Source organism: Sander vitreus, chromosome 13 (genome assembly GCF_031162955.1).
Source record: "Sander vitreus isolate 19-12246 chromosome 13, sanVit1, whole genome shotgun sequence".
In the NCBI taxonomy this organism is placed as follows: domain Eukaryota; kingdom Metazoa; phylum Chordata; class Actinopteri; order Perciformes; family Percidae; genus Sander; species Sander vitreus.
The window spans coordinates 23,132,074-23,151,618 of NC_135867.1; the positions used below are offsets into that span (position 1 = coordinate 23,132,074).

General features: G+C 41.5%; 1 protein-coding gene across 1 annotated transcript; it reads left to right on the top strand.

Moving 5' to 3' along the window:
* Window positions 1-255: 255 nt before the first annotated feature.
* On the top strand, window positions 256-18,810 carry ywhag1 (3-monooxygenase/tryptophan 5-monooxygenase activation protein, gamma polypeptide 1). The gene is made up of 2 exons (XM_078266359.1): window positions 256-491; window positions 17,842-18,810. The coding sequence occupies exons 1-2, from the start codon at window positions 405-407 to the stop codon at window positions 18,496-18,498; spliced, it is 744 nt and encodes a 247-aa protein (XP_078122485.1). The 5' UTR covers window positions 256-404; the 3' UTR covers window positions 18,499-18,810.
* Window positions 18,811-19,545: the final 735 nt, after the last annotated feature.

Genomic DNA, 19,545 nt, shown 5'->3' on the forward strand with positions numbered 1-19,545 from the left:
TCATGCCAGTAGTGCTAGGCAAACGCATACTCCTAAAGCCAGGCCTTTGGAGGGGGGGTCTGGAGCCCAGAGCACTTGGCATGCGAGTACCCTACTGTACTTGGAAAGTGTGATAGAATACCACTAGCTACAGTGTAGGGCAATAGGCTGTGCTGTCATTTTCTCTGGACTACCAGGCTCGCTGGTTACATCACTCTGTGAAGACACGCCTTTTTGGGTGGTGACACAACCGAGGGAAAGTGCTCGGAGGGGGAGGGGTGTCCCGTCGGCAGGCACACAGACAGCAGGCAGCAGCTGCAGCGAGGAGGACCCGGTACCGTTACTCTGCATTAAAACATTCACATTACGATTTTTAGCCCCGAAACACATAAGACAGCAACATAAACACACAGACCACATCTAAAATGGTTGACCGCGAGCAACTGGTGCAGAAAGCCAGGCTGGCCGAGCAGGCAGAGAGGTATGATGATATGGCAGCTGCCATGAAATCGGTAAGTAGGCTTCCTCTGTAATGACATTTTCTCTTTTGAAACTTTAAAAAAAATATATATATATATTATTTAAATAGCCTCATCGATACGTGTGTGTATTTGCGAGGAATGTGTAAAAGCTAGCTAACGTTAACTTAGCATTAGGGCAGTATCACGCCTGGCCAAGGACTGTGCCTAGCTGTGTTAGGGAGCACATTCTGATTTAAGCGAATAAGCCACACAAAATTGGTGTATGAAAGTTATGATTAAAGAATACGTTTATGAGAAAGACGTTTTTGTTAATAAGATACAATACTGCTATAATAAGATTTGGGCAACATAATTTTGAACAGGACTGCAAGGCCGGTAAAGATTAGTTAACATTATCACCCGTTTCAGCACATTTCAGAGTGAATCCGTTTTGATACAACGAGGTTCAATTGAAATCCCTAATTTGCAGTAAATCAAAGAGTTTTATCGGCGGCGTGCTGCGGTGGATTGTGGTTGAAATGCGGACTGTTTGATCTTGGGGCGGTGCCTTTCACCAGCAGGCTCCTTTTAAAAACGGCCGGGCTGTTAGGTTGTAAACGAACCGGGTAAAATAAAGCACAAAATAACTATGAAGCGCGATTTAATCGTCTGTCTGGATCAAATGTGGGCTTAGTAGTGGAAGAGTATTAAAATGAGCCCGTCGAAAGATGCGCATAGGCTACTGGCGGAGCAGAGGACGAGCTAGGTGGTACCATGATGATGAGAGTGACATCGTAGGTTGTGCTGATGGTGGTGTTCCGGTTTGCATGATGCTGGGAAATAATGGACCATCGATTTAGTGTGAAATACCACTTTTCTTTAGCTTGATGTGGAGAAACTAGCAGGCAGTGTCCCGCCTATTGGTACTCATTTGGCGCATTGGGAAGAGCAATGTTGGCTGAAGGTTGATCGCAATCGATATGCGCAGAAGCAGCGCACAAAATTCGAAGCGTTCACCTTACAGACGTGGGTGTGCTGCTGGCGGACAGCTTTCCAGAAAGCTCTGTGTGTCATATGGCAGCAAACGGTCGTTTTGGGCCTCAAACTGTAGCATGACGGGCAGCCCGTATCAATCGATGCTGTGTAGCAACCGCATCCCTGCGTCCTCGAACTCTTACAGCAGGTTTCCACACAGAGGCGTGCCGCAGCATCTGCCAAGATGCAGCACAGGCCCACCCGTAGTGCACCATTTCATAGGCAGCGTTTTTATCACAGCTTCACAAAGGCTGCATCTCTCTATATCAGCGCTGTCTGGACAATAAGATCATAGAGGAAGGGACAAATTGGCAGGGGAAGTCGAGGAATGTTGTGCTGTGCGACAAGGCCCACTCTCCTTTATTTAAAAGAATGGCCATAATATCTGTGCAGGACTTCATATTGTGTCTGTTGTTTCTAATTGTGACTTTTTAGTGCTAATAGAAGAATTTCTAGTTGCCTGTAGCCTACTATGTATTTTATTTTTTTAATAAGAGGCTAGCAGTTTGGGCACATATAGTTATATTCTTTTCCTCTATAAATGATATAGAAAGACTATTTTTCCTAAAAGTTGTTTTGCTTTTATTAACAAGGCCAGACCTCAGCATGTGTGCCCAAGGTGTATAGGCATGTTTAAAAGTGGAGATAGCAAGATTAGTGGAACTTTTTCTACCTTTCGGCTTTAACTCCAAGAGTCAACAAGTAAGCTGTCAGCGTGTTTAAAGCCCACGCTGTTTGCCTCTCTCTAGGACCAGGCTGTAGTGGTAATGCCAGAGGGGGCCCAGCTCCACCCCTTTTCATTTATGCCGAGTCAGAGAGCGAGCTGCCCCTTACCCAGCCAGTCTCTCTGCAGCACTGGGCAGCGGGGTGTGTCTGCTGCCTCGCCCATCATTTAAGGGGAATCCCTTGCCACTGCAGACATGGTAACCGCCCCGGTGGCAACGGAACCAAAAACAGGATTACAGAACACGACACTGCACCCATCCTCTGGAGGATTGTAACGTTTCAGACTCAGAAACCAGGCCCAACTAAAATGAACATTCATTCTGATGAACTGCTGTTAGTGCTGTGTTTTCACCACTGCTTTTGTAAGATTATAATAAAGCAGATATCAGGACAGCATATCTCACCATCAGGTATAGTTTTACAGCTCCAATTATTTAGTCATCTTTACGGGAAATCAGATGTATTAAAGAACAGAGAAGTTATTCTCAATATATGGGAGAGTCGTTCCTTATTTGGGAGCTAAAGTAGAAATGGTTTTAATTTAATAAACTGTAAATGAGTGACATGTTTACTTTTTTTATTTGTCTGAATTTTTACATCTAACAAAAATCTCCCAGCAGAGAGTCATTGTCAGGCCTCCGATGTCTTTCCAAGTTCACTTTTAGGAGCTGTGTGAGACATCGCAGGTTCGGGAGAAGCATTAAATTCTGCTTGTCCTCTTCATGTCTGTCGGGCACGGCTATGAGTGATCAGTATCCGATCAGTAATGCAGACCCAGTTGCCTGCAAAATATGTTGTACTACATTGGAGTCAGAAAAATGAAATTAGGATCCTGGACTTCTATATGAAAAAGCCACATGAACTGAAAATGTTTAGTCGTTCAATAAATGCTTCTGACTATAAATGATTAAATCAACACTAAAGAACTTTTCCCGCTTCGGTCCCCCTACAGGTTGGAAGCGGAATTGTCCATTACATTACATTGTCCAGTTCATTCGAACTACATATCCGCTACCCGATCTGGCAAAGTTGCATAGTGTAATGTAATGGTCAATTCCGCTTCCAACCTGTAGGGGGACCGAAAGCGGGAAAAGTTCTCTAGTGATGCTTTAACCGTGCTTTTAAATGTCACGGTTAATTCATCGTTAAAGCTCCACTACACCGAGTGTTAACTGACTGCACGTTATGTGTAGCAGTGTGTGCAGTTCTTATTAAACCTCCTTGACAACATAAACGCTCGCATGCGCACACGCGCTACACACATGAAATCAGACGCCGGCCACCGTGAGTACCGACTGTCAGAGTACATCATCATAACGGCGTCCCGTGGTGGGATAACTTACTGCTGCAATTTTTTAGCATTACGTGAAGTTAGCAAACACTAGTAAAACAGCTAGAGCAGAGCCAGACCCTGACCTCAGGACAGCTGCAGCTGCAACGGGGAATTCAACCCAAGTTGGTAAGCTTTCTAGCGACTTTGTTTGTTAACGTTGTTGTTTAAGTGTTTGTTAGCTTGTTAACGTTACCAGTTGGCTAACGAGTCAGAAGCCGACATTTGCATTTACAGTGAGTGCACTGATGATAAAGTTATGTTCGTACAACTCAAAACTCTGCAACAGTTCGAACATGTCACTGACGTTACCACTTAACGTTACTTACTTACTTCATCTCCTGTGGGACGTAAGGCTGCAAAGAGATCCCTCCATCGCATTTATTCCTTGGCAACATGCTGCAAATCTCCCTATGACAGCTGCATCTTGTCTAGCAGCTCCTCCAACTTTTAGAAACACCAGCTAGCAGGGCTGTGTCTAGCCCAAAAAGGGTCCAACTTCTTCCTAAGAAGGGCAGCGCTGTTGTTGCCAACTTGGCCTTTGTTTGTGGTGTGACCGATTCACCGCTAGTCTCTAATCTTAATATTAAAAAGGTTGATTGATCATATAATCATTTTCAAAACATTCAAAACTGTTACCGTTATTTCTGTTTCAAAAGGCAGCAATAAATAACACATTAAAATATATTGTTCATGTGATTTCATACATTAGCAGTGAAATTAATTAATGCATAATAATCGTGAGACTGTGATTATTCCATCCATCCATCTTCATCCGCTTATCCGGGGTCGGGTCGCGGGGGTAGCAGCTCCAGCAGGGGACCCCAAACTTCCCTTTCCCGGGCCACATTAACCAGCTCCGACTGGGGGATCCAGAGGCGTTCCCAGGCCAAGTTAGAAATATAATCCCTCCACCTAGTCCTGGGTCTCCCCCGAGGCCTCCTCCCAGCTGGACGTGCCTGGAACACCTCCCTAGGGAGGCGCCCAGGGGGCATCCTTACCAGATGCCCGAACCACCTCAACTGGCTCCTTTCGACGCGACTGTGATTATTCTTCGGACCATAATTGTACCAACAAAATCTATAATCGTTGCATCCATAGTTGTAGCCCATTCACTTCAATCTGTAGGCTACACATTTTTTCTTTTCTTAGGGACATAAACATTTAGCCTGGTCCTACCAGTCTCTCGTACATTTAATTTGTACAGAGAGTCTGGCCTCTCTCCATTGATAAGTGTTAACTTCCTTGAAGGCGGGTACTTTGTTGAAGTTTAAAACTATTGGATCTGCCCAGAGCCACTCTGGATCTGCCATAACCAATCGCTAACGTTTGGTCGTGACGTATGTCATGCGCATGTGCAACAAGAGGGGAGACCGACAACAACTATCTGCTTATATTTAGCATTAGCATCGCTAGCGTTAGCCTTAGCCAACTCCTTCACCACTAACGGAGCGAGCTGGAAAATCAAACTGTTCCCGAACCCCGTGGGGAGGGGGGCCACAACATCATGGCCACCAACACAACTCAGCAAAGATTGTTCTTGCTCGGGCTTGAACTTCTGGATAGTCTGCAGCGTTGCCACAACGGACCCAATGGCTTCGCTCGCATCTTTCTCCGCCGCCATTATGGAACTACAACTCGAGCGCACGGCCTCAACGTCATCGTTCTCAGCCACTCCCTCTGTTCGCTGATTGGACCGCCAAAAATTTGGCTGGAGAAAACCCAAGACTATACCGCGAACCCAGACGGAGTACTGAAGGGAAATGAAAATTGAGCGGAAGTACGTAGGAGGGCGGAGCCAGGCTAATAAACATTCATTGAGATTCTTGAATGAGCTTTTTCTACCTCGTGGGAAGCCATTTTTACATTTCTTTCTTTTCATACAAAACAGAAACATAGTTTTAATAAAACTGATAAACATAATATATATTGATATGGAGTCGTTCAAGCCACATACTCAATTTTATTAAGTAAAACTGTCATTCTGCTGAATTTATATTTTATTAATAATGATAATTTTTAACACTCAGAGCTTCACAGAGGACACAGTTATATTTAAAATTTCTGTGACTTTGTTTTTTTTCCACTAAGCTTACCTTACGACTATCAGTGCTTCTTGGTTTGAGTAATGAAAAAACCCAACATGCCTTTTGAGGGGAAACGTAGAACCCCAATTCCCACAAGGGAAAAAAAAAAACATAATTCCAACTTTCAAGCTTTTGAAGCTGCAAAATCAAACGCTACCTGTTTGCAAGCCACACATGGTGATTACTCCTTTTCATACAAACCTGGGTACAATGTGCTTTATTGAACGCGTGTTCAACCCAGGTTTGACCTGATTCATTTGAGACCGCTTTCACAACTTAATCCCACAGAGACTTCAGTCTGCAACTGTAGCTCAATACAAATGACTGCTAAATCACAAGAGTTACATAGTTGCACAAAATTAGATTACGCAAGGTGCAGCTTCAGTTCATTTTATGTCCAGCTCTCTCTCTTTAGCTTTAATGAACTAATCAAGTCATACATGTTTAAAATAACATACGTTTAAGTCCCACTTCTGTTCATGGAAAGTGTCAAACTCCCGTTCGATACTGGTTGGGATGAGGGTCAAGAAACCATTTTTGAAGATGCATATTGCCCCATTCAGGTCAACCACATGTGGTTTTGACCCATTTTGCTGTATTGTTCTGAAAGGGCTATTACAGATCCCACCATCTGACACCCAGGGTCCCATAGCAACAGTCTAGAAAATATAGAATATATGTTGTCAGTCTCAGAAATTAAGGGGGTCAAAGGGCAAAATTGCCCCATGAAATCTCAGAATGTACAATGAACATACACTCACACAAACACCGCTGTTTCATATACAGTAAATGCACTTATAATATCAATAGTATGCTTTTTATTTACTCATGTTGGCACAAGGTGGGGATTACTTTATGCATTTTAATCTGGGACCATTTCACATTCAAAAACAGCAACTTTATGCACTAATTACTAGAGAATTACCTAAATAGTGTTTTCTACATCGGATAAAAGGAAATGGTAGACACAAATGTCTGTAAATCTTAGGGTGCAACAGAATAGCTAATTAACCGCATGTCTTCATGTAAGTCATTTTAAGATAAGCTTTAAAAACAGATGTTTATCTGTTAAAGCGTGAGGTTTCCCCACACATGTGTAATAACAGCTCTATATCTGTACCAGTAGTGAGTGACCCTGCAGGTCCCGCAGGACCTAATACAAATGTTGCGGCGGGTGCAGAATACACTTGCTCTGTTGCGAGTGGGACTGATGGTTGCCATCATTCATTGTGGGAGTGCCACAATCTAATGTATGCAAATATGTTATTTGACTTAACTATCATTATACTGTAACTATCCAAATACTGAAATATACCAAACAACATTTTTACAGAGCCCCTTAAAAGGAACACGCCGACTTATTGGGACTTATTCACCGTAACCCCTAGAGTAAGACAAGTCCTTCTCATCTCTGGGCGTGTTGTAACTCTGTCCGACCGTTCCACCGGTAGCCTAGCTTAGCACAGATCCTGGAGGTAACCGACTCCAACTAGCCTACTGCTTCGAATAAGTGACAAAATAACGCCAACATGTTCCTATTTACATGTTGTGATTTGTATAGTCACAGGGTGTACAAATAACAAGGTCACATGAGACACAGCCGTCTTCTAACCGTATACAAACTGGGAACTATATTCTCAGAAAGGCAAAGCACTGCTACTTCTGCTACTTGGGCGGAGTGATATGCTTTGCAGCACCTGAGAAGCCCCGAGCAGATCAGCAGTGCTTCGCCTTCCCTTGTGATTGTAGTAGACATACAATTAAAAAAAAAAAAAAAAAAAATAGTTCAATTAAAAAAATATGAATTGATTTTTGGAATTCTATGAATCGATTTTGAATCGGTAGAGCTTGAATCGCTTGTGAGCTTTGCACACCCATAACAAGTTGGAAGAGAACCAGGGACTTGAGCCATAATATTTTTTATCCACTTTTAATTATCACTGCTATAAAAAAAAAAAATGTTTGGCTGGCAGACTATTTTTTTGGGGTTTTTCCCTCTATTGACAGTGGCTAGACCAGAAAGGGGGAGAGAGATGGGGGATGACACGCAAAAAGGCAGCAGGTCAGATTTGAACCCTGCACCGCTGCAGGACTCAGCCAACATGGGGCAAACACTCTTACTGGGTGAGCTAGAGGCCACCCCTCAGTCACATTTTCAATAGAAAACTATTTCTACGTTTACAAGCACATAATATTCCGTTTTTTGCCCTTATTCTGAAAAAGATGATATTCTGACTAAGCTGTTAACATGGCTAATGAAAGTGAATATTCCACTAATATTCCCGTTTACATGTGGCCGTGTAAAATAAGATTTTTTCAAAATTTACCAGCGGTGGCGGACTTGTTGGACTGTGCGAACACAGCCTCCCTCTTTCATTCCTTCAACCAGCTACTTCAAAAGGTCGTCGTAGCAATGTGTGCGCATATCCAAAAACCTGTTGATATCCAAGACTTTGATAATGTTTAAAAGTAGCCGTTTTTCTACAGACCATAAGCCGTAAACAGGCAAGAGGCCGTAAACTGAGGTAAAACCCCCGATTGAGACACATATCCCGAATGCGCTGTATAAATGTCCAAAGAATGCCTCTAAAACCCAAATAATACCGGAATATCCCACGTCTTAATCGGGAAATGCTATATTCGGAAAAAGGCCTTATCCGGAATCCAACCGGAATATGCTGTTTACATGACCTGTATCAAATTCGGAATATTAACATATTCGGAATAATAGTGGAATATTGGTGTGTATGTAAACATACTCAGTGTTGCGTAGGGGAGTGATCTAGTGGCTATCTTCAACATCAATGTGAATGTTTTTAAATTTGACACCTATGATGAGCTTCGTTTTAGATACAGATTGCTACAATCAGTTTGCTAAACTCATTTTGGAGTTTTTGTCCAGGGGGCAAAAGGAAGCATCAAACTTCTACTTCTTTATTTCTGAAATATGAACACACTCCAAAACCTCAATCCAATAATGAATGCAGCGAATGTCATCTCAGGACATTTCAGTATGTCCCGAAATGAGTTTTGACTCATTGGTGAGTCACAAAGGCACTACCAGAAACGCCCACCTTACCCACCTACACACACTACTGTATAATCAGGTTCATTTCACATCGTACTTACATTTGCAGCTAGATGTGCAGAATTGAAGTGAGTGATAATTCCCCACAACAGTACTTTATTATCTTGTCGCATCATTCAGTTGCTTTGATGTCTTCTTTTCCTTTTGCTTAGTCACTGTCAACGAGTGCAAGGACATAAACGCGGCATTATAAAAGGCAGCACATGGACACATCTACCCTGACTTGCAGTTGTAATATAGTTCAAAGGAAAGAAAGGACAGCTAAAAAAGGAATAAGTAGACAAAGTATTCATTCTTTCTGGGAACTGAAAACATCTTCCCAATGTGTGAAAGTGTGTGCAAACCTGCACAGTTCCGATTAATGTCAACTATTAAATCAGTCTGCAACTATTTTCATAATCGATTAATCGGTTTGAGTCATTTCTTATGAAAAGACTTAACAATTCTTTGATTCCAGCTTCTTACATTTTCTAGTTTCTTCAGTTATTTAGGACAGTAAACTGAATATCTTTGAGTTGTTGACAAAAACAAGACATTTGGGGATGTCATCTTGGGCTTAAGGAAACTCTGATCGTCAATTTTATAAACCAAACCACTAACGATTAAATCGAGAAAATAATCATTAGTTGCAGCCCTACTTTCAGGTGTCTCCAACGTATATTTTAGCAAATTACTCAAAAGTATTATCACCCACACCAAACATGTTATTTTACAGAAAATTAAACTTTTATTTTAGGTGGGAATAGAGCTGCACAATATTGGAAAAAACTGACATTGCTGTATACAGTATATATTTACTTTATATATATATATATATATATATATATATATATATAGATAGATAGATAGATAGATAGTATAGATAGATATATAGATAGATATATAGATAGATAGATAGATAGATATGAAAAGTGATTTTTACAAGATGACATAAAAAGCTCTATTTGGAAATAATAAATCATTATTGACTAATGGGACCATTTTGTACAGGAGTGCATCTACATAGAAAATAAAAAAGGAACTTTTCTAATGGGAACCATTCTTTGTTAAACTTTAATGCTAATTACAAACACCAAAGCAATTAAGCGCTGTGACTACTTCACTTCTGAAGTGGTTTTGGAGTGGGAAATTAGGTAGTTAAATACACTGGTTGACTCACATGACACCATTGTATTCATATAATACTATCAATCCAGGCTAAAGTCAATGCTATTATGAATACATGCATGTTGCTTCCTCCGTTTGATAAATTGATCAACATTAATTGTGATTGATGGTTCGCTGTGCATGGACAGCCTGCATGTCACGCACTAGCAACACACTGTGTATCCAAGAACACTTAAATCAGTGTAAATTACATTATATCAGACACAGACTTCTTTTGTAGATTAGTGTTACATTTCCAGCTTCCCTGCTCCGAACCGTAACGTTAGTTGGGACAGAGCCCTTGATTCTTTAGGTTCACTATATTAGCTTTAGCCTGGCTGGTGGCAGCTTTCTGGTAACTGCGTGAAGAAATGGCCGGAAGACACCGTGATAACGTTGCATTAATCAGGTGATTTATTTTGTCTTTGCAGTGAATATAAAACACAAACTCCTCTAGCCATGGAAAAGCATGTGCATCACTGTGTTCACGGCAGCTGCTGCTTACGGTACCTTTCGACACACGGGAGAGCGTCACTTCCCATAACAAACCCTGTCTGACTAACGTTACGTCACATACACACGTTGTTCACATGGCCACCTGCCACCGGTAACAATCATGTAAAAGGAAAACGTTGAACGTTTACTTTTCTATCAAGCAGCAAAACGTTCTAGCGTTAACATCGCACGCCCTGCGATGTGACTATCGCACATGCGCATATCGCGATGTAGACGATGACACTAAATATCGTGCAGCCCTAGGTGGGAATCATGATCTAATTACTTCAAAGCCCAGCTCAGCCGCTAGTCATCATTAAAGGTGCCCTGTGGAGAACATTTTTTTAATCAAGCAGCAAAGAAGTTGTAGTGTCAATGTCGCAACGTCGATTAATTTGATTACTAAACATCCTCGATGCAAAATGATTTGCCTCGAAGCTTTGTTAAATCAATGTTACCAACGTATCGCTCACGGTGTTTCCGCACGGATGATTATTACTGTCGCACACCGGGCTTGACGCTGCTGGCGACACATGCCATGAAGACTGAAGGCGCAGATTACAAAGAGAAAGAGCATAAATAGTGAGACAGGCTGGAGAAAACAACAGAAAGTGTCCAAAGTTTGGAATCAGTTCAAACGTAATTAAAACGAGAACTCTGTACAGTGTGTCTACTGAAAAACCGAACTAGCTTAACACAATAATAGCACGACGTCAACGCTTCAGCATCTCTAACTTAATCATCCATTCCACGAAGCGGACCCAACGATGAAACTACACCAAACACAACCACAACCAAAAACAAAGACAAAATATTTAGTGGTGACCACAATTTCATCTAAAGAGCTTGACTAACAGCTGATTGTTGCGCACCATTTTCTCTCACTCTCTCTCTTCACGGACAAACAGCTGATCAACGTTTTACTAGCATAAGTGTAACAGAGCTGTGTAGCATTGTCATCAAATTAGAGCTGGGCTGGTTTTAAAGGCTGCATTACAGTAAAGTGATGTCATTTTCTGGACTTACTAGACTGTTGTAACTTTGTAAATTTGCCTTTACCTACTTAGTCATTATATCCACATTACTGATGATTATTTATCAAAAATCTCATTGTGTAAATATTTTGTGAAAGCACCAATAGTCAACCCTACAATATCGTTGCGGTATCGATATTGAGGTATTTGGTAAAAAAAATCATGATATTTGATTTTCTCCACATCGCCCAGCCCTACATCAAATATATAAATGAAAATAGGTTGAGTATAACTAATATTTACATATAGGCCTATATACAGATCACTCTCAGGTTGAAACTTGTAGTTCTGAAAGTTAAGTTGCACAACTTAAGGTAATGTTTATGTATTATTGGATGTTTAATATATGCCTTAGTTTGAGGTTGTTATTGCATTTCATATTTTTTTTTCTTTAAAAACAATGTAATATGGCACTTAAATGCACTTAGTTTAGTTTTTTGAGAGATGATATTGTAAGCAATGTAGGCAATAGAAATTTCGGAAAAAGGCTTTTTCCGAAAATTAAACCAAACTGTTGTATATTATTGCTCTTCAATAAAACAAAAGTATTTCTTACCCGATTAATCGATGGAATAGTCGGTAGAATACTCGATTACTAAAATAATCGATAGCTGCAGCCCTAGTTCTTGCCCCATGTATTGTGTTTTGTCTTCTCAGTTCATGGAGTGAAATGTCACATGAAACCACATTTTATGTTTGTAGAAGAATAGTTCAAGTTGTTGCTTTATTGCTTTGGCACCATTATAAGGGTTATTTGTGTGGGATTTCATGTCCCTGAATGAGTTCACAGGATTATTACAGACATGGGAAGTATGAAAACAGGGATTTTGACAAGATGGGGATAGCTAGGAGATGGCCCAACCCTAAAAACACAAGTGTGAAACATCAGCATGTGTCCTTGAGACAGTCTATGACCAAGCATTAGTAATGCAATTACAACACAGTAATCACAGTCATTGTTAGTAACACTACTGGTCAATACGTGATGAGTCTGCAGTGCTTCCAGACTGTGATCTGAAAAAGGAAGAATTTAAAGAAAACTATCGGTATCATTTGTTTTTATTCACCTGATGTAAATTAATAATTATATAGCAGGCAACCATTAATGTAAATAACAGTGTCATATTAATATATACTCAGTCAGATCTGTCCTGTACACCCATTTTATTTATTTTAATAAGCCCTTACTTGGTAATATTTGACACATGAGCGTGAGGGCTAACTTTTACTGTCACTTTAGGTCACATGTGTGTGTTACCGGTTTCTTTAATGACAGCAGAGAACTAGTACTAACAGAGAGGCTAGCATTAACTAGTGTTTGACCCTCTCCATACCAGTCCAGTAGCCCAATTAGGTCCGCACATCTCCCTCATTCCTTTTAAGTGATCAACCCTTTATGTGTTTCCTTATTGAATACGCACATCAGCTGTATTCACAGAATAACTACTGTCATATGTGGTAGCATAGCAACTAAGAACTACTCAAAGCTCACACTACATCACCATTATTAAGACACACGCATACACCGCTTTGCATCTCCCTTTTTCTTCACCAAGGCTCCAACCCTATTCACACCGCCAGTGATGCCAGGTAGTCCAAGGCACCTTTGTGCGATGCTGCCTGAAAGAGGGTCAGCGGGGGGGTTGTCACATCAGGTTAGGAGAGCCCAGGGAGTGAGCAAGTGAGCAAGGAAAAGACAGAAGGAAAGCGTAGAACAGGAAGAAAAATTGGTAGCTGTGGGACTGTGACAAGTCTTCATTATGTGAATTGAAAAATCCATTAAATAGAAATGCAAGGTGGTAGGCATTGAGGTCTAACCCAGCCTCTACTCATGCCCAACATATCCTCTTACTCTCCCAGCCCTGCAGCCCTTACAGTGTCTCTCTGGTGGATATTAATGGTCATGCAAAGAACTGTCAAAGAGGAAGTTATTGATTGTCCTGCCTGGCCTTTGTTTGCATTAACAGTTGTTTGGACGTTTGACTGCCCTGTGCAAGGATGAGTCACGAGAGAGCAGGCGCGATTGATGAGCTTTATGGGTAGACAGAGCTCTATTGTCATCCCCGCACCACAGCTTCCGTCAGGGCTTTCTGCTCACCCTGCAGCCTTCTGAAACAAAGGCATGCATGTTTTTACAGACGTGTTGTTTAGGCCTTGTTTTTCTAACCTATGTGTTGCTTCAGCATTACTCTGTTGGTTGAATTTACTGTAGGTCAGAGACTTGTTTACACTAATTGTAATTTAATGGGCTAATGCATAGAGCTGTATAAAACTAAGGCTGTGCTTCAGCAAAGACTAATGGGGGGCAGGCTGACTTTCTCCTGTGCTCGTAAGTGGGATCATTATGCAACGGATGTCAGTTTATTGTCTTCATAGTTAACTAGTACAGAGGTAATTTTATTTATGCCAGTTGTACATTTTTACTACGTCCTTAGTGAACACACACACAAGTTGACAGTACTGCTAGTGGCACTCTAGAGGCTGCACCATTAGTAAACAAGGCACGAAAAGCACTGTGGTTTGGTTGTTGGGATGTCGCTAAAGATGGGATATCCAAATACAATGGGGTGTTTCCTGTGGTGAACATAAATTTCCACTTTAAATTCCATGGCAGTCTGCCCACTAATTACCTTTTGGACCAAGTTGATGATTTGGTGTTAGGAAGGCACCAAAGGAAAAATGTAAACGCAATGCCTGAAATAGGCAGAGATACTGTGGGATGTTGGTGGTTTTTAGTAAACATCATAGTAATCTACCTTTCAGATTTTGAGACATGTTCAACTTTTGGCTTAGCTAGTACTGGCTTTACAACAAATCCCAGAATCAGTAGGGTTCATCCTCTTGTGACCATGACTAGAGAGTCTAAAGCCATGCTAGCAGTTCTGTGAGATTGTACTTTGGCACAACAGTGCTTTGAGCTAAATGCTAACACCCTCACCATCACCTCTTGGGACTCTCAAATATCTGTAGTTAATTTCACAGCAATCCATTCAATAGTTGCCAAGATATTTCACTCTGAATCAAAAACGCCAACCTATTGGTGACACTAGAGGAAAGTCAGGGATCACCAAAATCATTTGAACTTCCCCTTGAATATCCGTACCAAATCTTAGGGCAATCCATTCAGTAGATAGATATATATTTCACAAATGTCAACCTCATGGTGTTGATATAATAAAAAAAAATAAAAAAAAGTCAGGGAATCACCTCGCTCAATAGGATTCATACTCTGGGCACCATGAATGTCTGTACATAACTGTTTTTCATATTTAAAGCTACAGAGTTGTCAGTTTGACCTGATGGAAATGAGGAAAGCTCATGGGACTGTTCAAAAATGTAAATGGCTCATTGTCTGGGCAGCATGAATGTGCTCAATACATTTGGCAGACAGACCAACCAACTACCATCACCATCCTCAGGCCCTGCATGCCACTAGCAAGGTTGAAGCATGACTGAAGTGAAACATTTTCTTGTGGTTTTCTTGTGGTTCCTCCAATGTTTCATGTGCAGACTGTTAGCTTTCGAATCATTTGTGTCCTGTACAGAGCCATGAAAATGACATTGCTTAGGATGACTGCCAGAGTTGGCTGATGGGTGTGAGATATGAAATGGCTTACTTGCACTTATCCCCACCCACAGTGCTGCAGCGTTCTCCATACTACAGCCATGTCAGTATCCTTGCTATTAGCAGCTTGTGGCCAGCGTCTTCAGCAGAGATACAATGGCTTCCACAAACAAAGCAGATTTTGCAGTCGCCATAGAAACAGGAGATTGCATCACTGATTGCTTTTTAACCTCCACCCCCTCCCTCTTACCGTAATCTGGGGGCGTAGTTGTATGCAAGGATGTATGTATGCTGAAAATGAGTACATCAGATGAACACATGATTAGTCATACATTTGTATCAATAGAGACTGTAGTAAAAACTGGAACAGGGATTAGCAGCTACTGTGTGTTATTGGAAGCTAACCAAATCAGAGTGACACAGCTGTTAGCTCATCGTGACAGTGATGCATCTCAAAAGGTCACAGGTTTAAGCTTTCCTGTCCTTGAGCAACACACTGAGGCTCTGCTGTATGTCGAGGATGCTGCACATACACCATCACGTATAGAGATGGCCCGATGCCATTTTTTGCTTCCCGATACCGATTCTGATACCTGAACTTGCGTATCGGCCGATACCGAGTACTGATCCGATACCAGTGCGTCATATATTTTATTATGTTTTAACAACTGTATACTACTATCCCTGTATGGATGTGATATGATTTCTATCTTTGTTGTCTTTGTTGTCTGGCTCAGGTTAAACTCTTTGTGAAACATGAACAAACAAACAATGAATGCCACAGAACTTCAGTCAGTTATAACGGAAAAAGAACATAATAAACTACTTTAATGTAGATTTTCTTTAGGGCTTTATTACATGGTATCGGATCGGTGCATGAACTCCAGTACATTCCGATACCAGCGTTTTAGGCAGTATCGGAGGCGATATCGGAACATCTCCAGTCACGTAGCACAACCTCTGGGGAATATATTGTACAGTGCCATTACAAAGTTCCAAAAGTGACCTCTTGTTGCCTTTCTAACACTGTGGCAGCAGTGTGCGACCCCACCTGGGTGGTTAGGAGAAGACACAAGACGATACACCAACACAGCAAACCTGATTTACCTGAAATGTAATGTAAGAAATACATTATTAATTTCAGCCACGCTACCATGGCTCTATGGATGGCAATGTCTGTCTGATGATCAGTCCACCAATTTGGTCCAGATAGAACAATCTATTTGAACGGTTTGATATGACATTTATGTTCCCCAGAGGATGAATCCTCATAACTTGGATGATCCCCTGACCATTTATCTAGCACCACCAGCAGGTCATAGGTTTCACTTATCCTGTGAAATGTTTCAGTACATCGAACACATTTGCACAACATTTTACACAGACATTCATGGTTCCCAGATGATGCATCCTGATGACTTTGATGATTTTCTGACTTTTACTCTAGCACCAGATTTGTGGTTTTGAGTGAAATGTCTCCACAACAATTGGATGGATTGCCCTGACATTTGCCACAGACATACGTTTTCCCATCATGAACTGTAATAACTTTGGCGATCCATTAACTTTCTATCTAGCGCCATCATCTGGTCAAAACTTTCATTTGTCCAGTACTTTGGTTTATGACTCGTCGGCCTCAGCTCAGTCGTCGTGTGAACTGCTAACAGGCTAATGTTAGCATGCTAATACTAAGCTTAGATGGTGAACATGGTAAACTTTATACTTTCTAAACGCGAGCAAGTTAGCATTCTCAATGGTAACATGGTAACATGCTGATCCTAGAGTTTTCAAAGCACGACTGTTCCTAAGTACTGCTAGCATGGAACGGTTAGCATGGCAGTAGACTCTTAGTCTTGTTTACTCTAAAGGTGAACATTTCTTTTGTTGTTAAAGGGACAGTGCCTCAATGCCTAGAAACTGAATTACGATGAAATCAAAGCAAATATTGCTGAGTTTATTAATGCTGAATGAATGTACCCGTTACCAATACCAAGAAAGCTATGGATTTTTAAATGTTTCTAACAGAGAGAAGTCTCTTTATTATTCTATTTCTTTTCTAGGGCCTCATAGTAAAAGCAAAACATGAAAAAAAGAAGCCAGCTTAATTTTTTTCCCAATTGAAACGAGTTTGAGTTTATTGAACTCATGCTCACAGTAAAAAAACTGAATAAAAAGCTGAATTTAAGTTTAAATCATAGAAAGTCTGGCCCTATAAAAATAAATAGACTAAATATACATAACACATATGCACCCATAAGTTCATGCTGACACTAGGGAACAAGGAGAGTATCACCACAATCCCCTTAGTTTTTTACCCAAAATGTAGATTTATGTTGACCGATATTGAGTTCAGTAAGGGCATTGTGAAGAGCTGTTCCACGTGATTGGCCGGGGCCCCCTACTTTGCTATGCTCATGGAACTGAATTCTGTAAAAAAAAAAAAAAAAAGTAACAACAGGCTTTATACTCAGAAAAGGTCTGTAAAGATGCCGCTGCTGCACAGTCCCAGTGGGGTATAAAGGATTAAATCCTCCAGCCAGACACGGGCCTGTCCAGACAATACAAAACCAGCATTCAGAGCTGCGCACAGCCAATCAGGAGTCACCTAAGAGGATGATGTCAGTGAGCTGGAGGCGTGGTTTACCCTGCAGTGACTGTTGCCTTGGGGTGTTGTACAGTTTGTCTGGAGGCATCTGTGACAGTTTTCAGAATTGTTTTTGTGTGCGTCAATGGTCACACTTTGTAGCATGTTGCATTCGTTTTGGCCAATTGTCAACCGTTAAATGTTATTGAGACATACGTCCACATATTTCGACATAAATAAGACAATTGAGATAACAAAAAAAAGACGACGCTAACGGCTGCACATTTTCCTTCCTTTCTCGTTTTCTTCAGGTCACAGAGCTGAACGAAGCGCTATCCAATGAGGAGAGGAACCTGCTCTCCGTGGCCTACAAGAACGTGGTTGGGGCGAGGCGTTCGTCCTGGCGCGTCATCTCCAGCATCGAGCAGAAGACATCGGCCGACGGCAACGAGAAGAAGATCGAGATGGTGCGGGCCTACCGGGAAAAGATCGAGAAGGAGCTGGAGGCCGTCTGCCAGGACGTGCTCAACCTCCTCGACAACTTCCTGATCAAGAACTGCAACGAGACGCAGCACGAGAGCAAAGTCTTCTACCTGAAGATGAAGGGCGACTACTACCGCTACTTGGCCGAGGTGGCCACGGGGGAGAAGAGAGCGGCGGTGGTGGAGTCCTCCGAGAAGTCCTACAGCGAGGCCCACGAGATCAGCAAGGAGCACATGCAGCCCACCCACCCCATCCGCCTGGGCCTGGCTCTCAACTACTCCGTCTTCTACTACGAGATCCAGAATGCCCCGGAGCAGGCGTGCCACCTGGCCAAGACCGCGTTCGACGACGCCATCGCCGAGCTGGACACCCTGAACGAGGACTCCTACAAAGACTCCACTCTGATCATGCAGCTGCTACGAGACAACTTGACGCTGTGGACGAGCGACCAGCAGGACGACGAGGGAGGCGAGGGCAACAATTAAAAATAAAAAGAGTCCCAAAACCTCATTCTGCCAAAAACACAACAACACGCTCGCTCACAAATGATGACAAAAATAATAATACTAGTTTAAAAAGTTCTTAGAAATAAAAAAAATAAAAAAGGGAGGGGCGGTGGAACATCGGCGGCCAATTTAGCCAACGGTACTGACGTGGCTGCTGTTCTTTATTTTTCAACAAATTAAAAGTGGAAAAAAAAGTTGAAGGAGGGAAGACAATTTTAGTTTGAGAAATAACCTACGATTAAAAATAAAAAAAAAAAATTAATAAAAGAATGACACCCCCTCCTTGGTAGCCTCTGCAGCATTTGCCAAAATACGACTTTAGAAGCAAGAGGTACAGTATGTCATGCATCTCAGTCTGACTATTAATGGTAAAGGTAATGGTACCTTCACACTGGCAGAGACTGGTCTTATCGCGCAAACGAAGCTGAGCTGTCTTATTGTATATCGCGAGGGGAGGAGCATTCAGAAATTGAGTTTCGATGCTTGAGCAGCCAGAAAATTAGAGTAACCTTGAATGTCATGGCCTTGCTTAGCGAGAGAGAGAGAGAGAGAGAGAGAGAGAGAGAAGGACAAGTGAGAGAGCAGACGGGTTACAGATATGAAGACGGGCTTTTAATTAAGGGGTGTCGAACTTCATCGCGTAACTTCAAAACGTACCGACATCTTTAGTTGCACCACACTACGATCGTCGAGTGAAAAGCAGGTTGTGTCTGTTATTGAAGATAACAATTAAAAAAAAAAAAAATTAAAAAAAAAATGTTTTTGTTTGCTTTGTGTCAGGTTATGTGTCCAGCTCAGTCACACAGTCATACTGTAACTAAAAATACAAATTCATAAAAGTAAAACTTAGTGCAGCTTGTCCCTCTCATGTGCTGATGTGCTTTATTAAATAAATTAACTGTTTTTGGACACCTAATTCTTATCGTCAGTATAACAACTTCTATTGGCTCTTGTAGGAAACGATTTGATTCACAGAAATCCAGATAGCAAAATAAATATCTTTTTTTTATTTTTTTTAAATGTGGC